Source organism: Triticum dicoccoides, chromosome 3B (genome assembly GCF_002162155.2).
Source record: "Triticum dicoccoides isolate Atlit2015 ecotype Zavitan chromosome 3B, WEW_v2.0, whole genome shotgun sequence".
Classification (NCBI taxonomy): Eukaryota; Viridiplantae; Streptophyta; class Magnoliopsida; order Poales; family Poaceae; genus Triticum; species Triticum dicoccoides.
The window spans coordinates 15,825,843-15,834,336 of NC_041385.1; the positions used below are offsets into that span (position 1 = coordinate 15,825,843).

Genomic DNA, 8,494 nt, shown 5'->3' on the forward strand with positions numbered 1-8,494 from the left:
GGGTGCTCTGCGGCTAGACATGCGGTGGATTGATCCTTCTCGAAGGAGGAAGACCTGCGTCATGGAGGAGGCGGAGGCCTTCACGGGAGGGGTGCTCTGCGGCTAGACATGCGGTGGATTGATCCTTCTCGAAGGAGGAAGACCTGCGTCATGGAGGAGGCGGAGGCCTTCACGGGAGGGGTGCTCTGCGGCTAGACATGCGGTGGATTGATCCTTCTCGAAGGAGGAAGACCTGCGTCATGGAGGAGGCGGAGGCCTTCACGGGAGGGGTGCTCTGCGGACATTTTTCACATTTGCGACGGCATTCCTACAGTAGATATAAATAGTTTTCTCTTTAACCTTTTCCCTGAAATGAAATGAGCAAGTCACGGGCGGGGTGTAGCCGTGTATGCACGTGAAGGATGAGGCGCCGTAGTAGTCTGCAGAATCTCTCTTCTCTGTCTTGTCAAACTTTGAAGCCCTTTTCTCTTGATTTCTTTCTAGCTGCTCAACTTTTACCCGCAAAGCATTTTGGCTTTGGCGGCTCTGCTGTTCCACACATGCATGATTCCGGCGGGGGCCGTACGTGTCGGTCTGCTGCTCGTCCGTGCATGACAACAGTCGCCGCTCCATCTTCATGGGAACCACAAAAAGAGATGGACCGCGTATAGTGTATCTTAGCCAGGACCAAGTGCTTTTTATTAAATACGCATAAAATACGCACAAATATGCGTATGTATCATTGCATTAGAGGAGAAGAAGCGGTACAGAAGCTAAGTAGAACGTCTTTTCTCTTTCGACCATTACAACGCTAATCACAAGGATTAGGAGCCCTCGATCAGCATGAAAATCGTACACCGAACTGTCCCTTCTGCATGCACAATACTACTTTGTTCCGTACCAGATAGTACTACACCAGAACCACTAATTCCTCTACAGCCATTAATAATTCACGTACGTTTTCACAAGCAAAAAAAGAAAAATTCACGTACGTACATGCGTCTGTCTCGACGATCTTCTAACCCAACATGCTCGTAGCGTACGCATATGATGCATACGTGCGCGCATCTTCTGACCCAGATTTTGATACCCACGGGCTAAGGATGCGTTTGGTTGAAGGTGTCATATGAATGGGTTGGGACCGTCCAATTTATTTGGGATTGAACCATTCAATTCATGCGTTTGGCTGAATATAAGAGATGAGCTAATTATTTAGGACGGGACCACCAGTCATGCTCACATAGTCATGCATGCAAAGCGTGGCCATTTGATTCGACCGATTTGGTTGGGTGGAACGGTTCAGCATCTTCAAGGCATATTCTTTTTTTTTGACTCGAACCGTTCATGTGCTTTATAACCAAACATGTCTATTTTTTGAACGATCCCAACCCATTCATGACCACCCTTGTAACCAAACGCACCCTAAGTTTAGTCCCAGTTGGTGAACCGGGACTAAAGGCCCTTACGAACCGGGGGTCTAATCGAGAAAAACATGACGCATCAGGGTATGACAAAAAACAACGACAATAATAGATTTTGGAATTATACACTAGTTCGCTCCATGACGAGCAATTTCTTGCCAATTGAATCAAGAGTACCGGCTCGCGCACCAAAGAGTCATTAACTTCCCTCTACACTTAGGAAGGGGGCTGAAATCGGAAGAAGAAAAACATGGTGCTTCGGGGTAGGTCAATCTATCGACACGGTTTTGCTGTGCGACGATCCATTTCTTGCTAATTGAATCACGAGTAACGGCTCACGCGCAAAGAGTCATTAACTTCCCCTAAAGTTAGGAAGGGGTGGAAATCAAAGGGAAAAAAAATGGTGCGCCGGGAAAGTCTAAACCATGTATACACGAGTCCGCCCCACGACATGTAATTTCTTGCCAATGAACCACGTGTAATGTCTGGTTCACGCGCAAAGAATCACTTAGTTCCCTCCGGAGTTGGGAACGGGCGTCAAAACTAGAAATGTGGCGGATGTGGATAGGCAATAAAACCATCCACGGCATTCGATTTTCAAATTGTACATGAATTCGCCGCGCATTTGTCTCGTAAACCCGGACGGAGGGAGTAGCAACACGTGGGTTGTTCCGTGTTTCGTCCAGCTAAGCGATTGATGAGTAGCTAAACTTAGGGGTTATCACAGCTCCCCTTCCGTCATAGAACCCGTTTCTTGCCGTTTGATCGGGCGTCGTATGCTCGACCGTCATATATCAAACGGCGCCTTATATTTTGGGAAGGAGGAAATACTGTATAAGTATAGTATACTAGGAAAGTAGGAAGACGGGCAGCATAGGCACGACGCAATCTCTCGTAGCGGAAGCCGTTTCACTGTACTCCACTCCGTGCTCGTCCGTGTGAACCGGTGGGATCTTGTTGGGGGCGTGTGCTCGGTCGCAGGGGGGTAGTTAGTTAGTTGGATCGAGGGAGACATGGGCGGGCAGGACAAGAGGTGTTTGCCGTCGATGCCGGCGTGCAACGGCGAGCACGGCGGCAAGAAGGCGCGGCAGCAGGCCCTGGTGCCCGTGGTGAAGCAGGAGCCGCGGCAGGAGGAGGTGGAGGAGGAGGAGTGGGAGGAGGGGGAGCTGACGTCCCATGGCGGCAGCCCGGGATCGGCGGCTGCGTCGGAGGCCCTGGTGGGGGCGGCGTCCGCGCCCGCGCCGCCGCAGATCGACGTGAGGATGGACATGGCGCTGCTCCACTGCCAGGCCTGCTTCCTCCCCCTCAAGCCCCGCGTGTTCAAGGTACGGCGTGGCATGCATAGATTTATTTCACAGATCAGTACAAGGCATGAAAATTCATGGCATTTTTCCGATGATCTTGTCGTTGACGTGCTTGTGATGAATGGGCAGTGCGAGACCGGGCACGTGGTGTGCGGCTACTGCCGCGGCGCGCACGGCGAGGCCTGCGGCCGCGCCGACACGCACTGCCCCGAGCTGGACGCCGTGGTGGGCGCCACCAAGGTGCCGTGCGCGTACCGGGACTTCGGCTGCGACCGGTTCCTGGTGTACCACGGCGCGGCGGAGCACAAGCGCGTGTGCCCGTGGATGCCCTGCTCGTGCCCGCAGCCCGGCTGCGCGTTCCTCGGCCCCCCGGCGGCGCTCCTCGACCACTGCTCGGCCGAGCACTCCCGGCCCATCATCCAGGTGCGCTACGGCCGGCCGTGGACCCTCAGCCTGCCGCTGGCGCAGCGCTGGCACGTGATGGTCGGGCAGGAGGACCGGAGCGTCTTCCTCGTCTCCCTGGCCGACCTGCGCGTGGCGGCCACCGCGGTGTCGCTGCTCTGCGTCAGGCCCGACGGCGCCGTGGCGCTGCCCGCGGCGCCCCACTTCTGGTGCAAGCTCTCGGTGGAGCACCCGCGCGGCGACAAGGACGAGATGGTCATGATGGCGTCCGCCGTGAGCAGCAGCCCCCTGTCCGCCGGCCCGCCGGTGCCGGGGCAGGGGATGTTCGTGGCGGTGCCGCACGAGTTGATGTCCGGCGACGTGCTCGCCATCAGCGTCCGCATTGATCAGCTCCAGCCTCCTCCTCCTGCCTCCACTGCTGTCGCGGGCAGGGCACCGGCGTCACCACCACCATCCCATGCTAGGACAACAACCAGGAGGCTCCAGTGACAACTCTGCTCTTCTTCTTCTTGATGATGTTGTGTATGTTTTGGCTTTGGCATGTTATCAGTATGCGTTTGTGTAGGCCGCTAGGGCATGTTTGGCCTGTGTCCAAAACCAATCATGTCAAATTTTCAAATTCAAACATTTTTTTGCGTGGTAGATAATTTGATGCGTGAGGTTCGCTCCAATTTTTAGATCATTTAGACATCTAAGCAGCTCTAAGCAAAAAAGACAAATCGGGTCAGAACAGTGCGTGAACAATAACATTTTTACAGACCCCGGATTTGTCTTTTTTGCCGAGAGCTGCTCAGATATACAAATGATTTTAAAATTGGAACGAACCTCACGCATCAAAATATCTACCACACACACAAAAATTGGAATTTAAAAAAAGTTAGTATTTATTTTGATTATTTTCGTCAGGGCGGTTGCAGCTGAGCCTGGGCTTGAGAAGTGGATTGCCGAATCTTGTATACCTTCTGGGCGACTTGTGCTTCAGACGTCACCTTCTCTCTGACGGTTAGCTTACTCGTAGGGTAAAAATGGATGACCAACCCGTGAATACACAATGTGATATGCAATAGCTACCATCTTCCTGGAGGCCAACCTGATGACACTCAAATACGTAGGAGTCAACATTTTGTGCATGTATGTAAGCATATCATTTTGCGATGGCGAAATAAGATTCATATGTAGACTCCCACCTGTTTGATTCAAGCGACACGAGTTGTTTACAAAATTTATATGCGCAACATCATCATATTAATTTGTAAACCAGAAAAGTTATCAAAATTTTCGTATGAATAAGCATATCATTTGGCCAATCCTGTGATGGCACGTTTGGTCTCAAAATTTGCAGTAAACATTTGATTCAAGCGACACGAGTTATCTACAAAGTTTCGACCAAATGTACAACTATGTACAGTTTCCATGTAAAGAAAGCGGACGAGGCGTTTTTGCTCCGAGCTCAGATGAGCCCGGGAGTGAACTGTAAATTCGTTAAAAAAATCAAAAAATTCCACATATTTTTGTGATGAAAGATGCTTGAGTGCATGATGTTCATGCCAAATATCAGAGCATTTGGAGATCTGAGTAGCTCTCAGCAAAAGACACAAATTTCGGGTTTGTGAAAAAGTTCACTGTTTTGACCTGATTTTTGTTTTTTCCGCCGAGAGATACTTAGATGTTCGAATGCGCTGAAACTTGGCACGGACATTACGAACTCAAGCATCTTTCACTACAAAAAAATTCGGAAAAACTTCTCTAGTATTTATTTTGATTGTACTGTTCATACGGTGTAGATGAGTCGGGCTCCGAATTGCATATTTGTGTTTTATGATTATTATTTTTCGATACTATAAAACTTTGTACTGTAAAAAAGCTCGTTTTCAATGGTATGGTTGATGCTAAAAACTCACATGAGTTACATTTATATGCATGTAATCACGTATGAATTCGATCACCCACTCTCTGATCTTTTCTTTTTACCGTTCATGTTTCCAGATTCAAAAATATACAAAAAAATCATATTCACAAATTAAAAATGAAATGAAAAAAAGAAAGAAAAAAATTAAAAAAAAAACAAAGTTGCGAGGCGGGTCAATATTTGAAAAAGAACTCGCATGGGACACATTAGAAAACCGCAACCCGCGCGCGGGAATCGGCCGTGTGTGCACCCCTCCCGTGCGCGCCCTTCTGAGCAGGCCCATGTGGGGGCGAGGTGACTCTATTTGTTTTTTGAGATTTGTCTCAAAAAAATAATTTGTTTTTCGAGATTTTGAAAAAAGTTCACTTCCAAAAAACACCACGGATTCAGAAACACCGAATTAAAAAAATAGTTCTTGAATTCAAAATGTTCATGATTTCAAAAGAATGAACAGTTTTCAAATTTTAATGTTTTTTGATTTTGATGAACATTTTTTTAACTTCGCCTATGTTGTCTCAACATAGCCGGTCCCAAGCCCCAATAATAGAGGAATGTTGTGATAGGATTGGCGAGCCAATATCAAAACTTAGCCACTCTTATAAAGATGAAAGCAGAAAGATTTTTGTTGGAGCGCAACCCTCTCAGCATTAGAGAACTAACCACGGACAGGAGTGTGTTGAAGCTTTCTATCCATATGGCAGAACCATGAGTTGGTTGCAAGATCACTAAAAAATAGCACGCTATAGCACCGCTAATAACACGTTCTAGCGTTTTCTCCTGTTCACTCTTGGTTCTTTAACATAGTTATCTCCCGGTTTTGTATTGTGTTTAGACCACTGGAAAAATAGCACGCTATAGCACCATTAATAGTATGTTCTAGCATTCTGAGCAATGCCTCGCTAGATAATTTTGTGTACATAATCAACCTTTGTCCGGTTTTTCCTCAGAGTCACTCTTAGTTTTTTAACACAGTTCACTCCCAGTTTTATAGTTATTTAGACCACTGAAAAAATAGTATGCTATAGCACCGCTAATAGCATGCTCTAGCGTTCTGTGCAATATCTTGCTAAATAAATCAATGCATAATTTCTCGCTACTCGTGTATTTTAAAGGTGGCACTATTTTGTTATAGCGTGCTAATTTTTTTCATTGGTTTAGACTAGACTAGATGTTTCTCATGGACTCCGGAAACTGCGCCAGTCCCACCCTATTGCTTTATCCTCTCGCACTGATCTGGCGCAACCACGTCTTCTTCTCTTTTTCATCATCCCGGTTCAAATCCACCCCTCCCTATGCATCGGAAGCGTCGGCTCTCCCGTGGCTGTTGAAACACGCCCATCCTCTCTCCCATGGCAGCTGAGCACCGCACGCCCCAACCTTGAACACTCCACCACACCTACCCTGGCTGGCTATGGGAGCCAGCGGCCGCCGGCATGGATTTCTTGGGATGGGTTGCGTAGCATAATGGCCTCACACACGACCTCACCATGACATTCTCTATGCCAATGCCTCTTCCCGCTGGCCACGGGAGCCAGCGCCATGAAGTCGGCAACCTCGCCATCCTCCAGTTCCTGACACCACTCCGCTGACCCCAGCCAAATTCACCTACCTCGCCCACCATACCTCGGTCGTCTCCCTGACTCCCCGGCTCCAGCGTCTTGCCTCGGTCGCTTCCACCTTGCCGACCGCCTCCACTACATCGCAACTACCGCGTCCCCGACTTAAACTCCGCTAACCTCTTCCTCCTATTCGAGCACATGCGGTTTTTTTCTCGCTGGGATCTGCGCCCCTACTTCCTATGTGTTTTTGTGCAAGTAATGTTTGGCCAGTTTCAGAGGCTGCAAACTTTCAGATTTTGTAGGATATACATTTAAATATGCTGCTTTCCTAAGAAATTAGGCGTGCACACATGTTTAATTTGATGTTTATCACTTGTGGAATAGTATTGATATTTTGTAGTTAGCTTACATAGGTTGCTTGACTAATATACTTGTTTTATCATCTTAAAAATGTTGTCAAATATTGCACCAGTGAAAGTCCATGAGCAAACTCGTGATAGACATATATGAGGGGAAAATCCCATGAATTCTTTTCAAATTGGTCACTCAGTTTGGGACTATAACATATATGAGAGACATTAATCATTGCATTAAATATACTTCGTGCCTTGATCTATGTTGTACGTTGATGCAACGGTTTAGCGGGAGTTCGACTAATTAGTATCTACATCCTGACTCCGAATTCCAGTTTCGGTTACACAATTTGTCGGGAGGAAGGGACAACAAAACACATGCTGCAATATAGAAAGAAGCAAACATGTCACTACTACTATGAGCCATGCAAGGTTGATTAATGGCAATACTAACATCTTTTCCATTGTTGACCAGCTAAGCACAAATTTGAGTAAAATCTAGAGGCTGTTCTGGAGCATCAATTTTTCCCACTTAGCTACTTCATGGAATTTTTATTTCGGAGGGTCTGATTGAATAAGGACTGGGATGAATATGCAAGCTCCATTTCATTAAGAATTGGGATGAGTATGCTAGCTGCATCAATTTTCCCCACTTTAGCTACTTCCTGGATTTTTTTTATTTCGGAGGGTCTGATTGAATAAGGATTGGGATGAATATGCAAGCTCCATTTCATTACGAATTGGGATGAGTATGTGAGCTACATTTTATTCCCGCGTACAACAAAACAAACATTTATAATATGTAACCAGAGAAGTTTTGACTACTTGAGGCTATGCACAATGTAGTAAAGGTACTATATACTTGGTCATATGTTATAGTTCAAATGCATGAAAGGCTCATGATATCATCTTCTGGACGCGGAATTTCAAATAAAAGGAATGTTCATGATATGTTGATCTGAACATAGCGTCCTCTTATATACAAAGCGTTCATCATCGATGCTTGGTAGATTTACTATGGTCCAAAGGAGCAGATAGTGCTCTACTAATTGTTACTGTGTTACCTGATCGGCATATCAGGTGAACGCTGAAAATATGGGAAATACTTGGCATGTCAACTTTAGTTGAGGTTAGTGAATTGTTTTTGCATCATCTCTTCAGCTCTCGTTTCTTACTACACTGAGTACTTCTATTTGCTTTTATTGAATAAATCAAATGTGTCTATAGTATACTCAGCTGATAGAATTCACATGTTCATTATGTTGTTGAGGGTGCATTATGAAAGGGGAATGCATGATAGATAACATTCAGTTTATTGGCATATGTAATATTTTCTAACATTTGGCATCATGAGCAAAGTGGATAAGTGGACGGGAGCAATCACAGGAGGATAATATGCGCCGATAGCTATCAAGCTATAAAATCTGGTTATTTTCACTTTATGAAGTGTATAACCTTTTTGTTCAATGTTCTCTTCATTGTACTTCTCGGTTCATCTTTATATGTATGGCACCCGATTCTGTAATCGACCCGACATTTTGTACTCTTTTTGACAGTATGTAATCTT

At 46.3% G+C, this 8,494-nt stretch overlaps 1 protein-coding gene across 1 annotated transcript; it reads left to right on the forward strand.

Moving 5' to 3' along the window:
- The first annotated feature begins 2,413 nt into the window (after nt 1-2,413).
- On the forward strand, nt 2,414-3,939 carry LOC119279092 (putative E3 ubiquitin-protein ligase SINA-like 6). Its single transcript, XM_037560490.1, has 2 exons — nt 2,414-2,725; nt 2,834-3,939. Exons 1-2 carry the CDS (start codon nt 2,414-2,416, stop codon nt 3,593-3,595), a joined length of 1,074 nt encoding a protein of 357 aa, XP_037416387.1. The 3' UTR covers nt 3,596-3,939.
- The last annotated feature ends 4,555 nt before the right edge of the window (nt 3,940-8,494 follow it).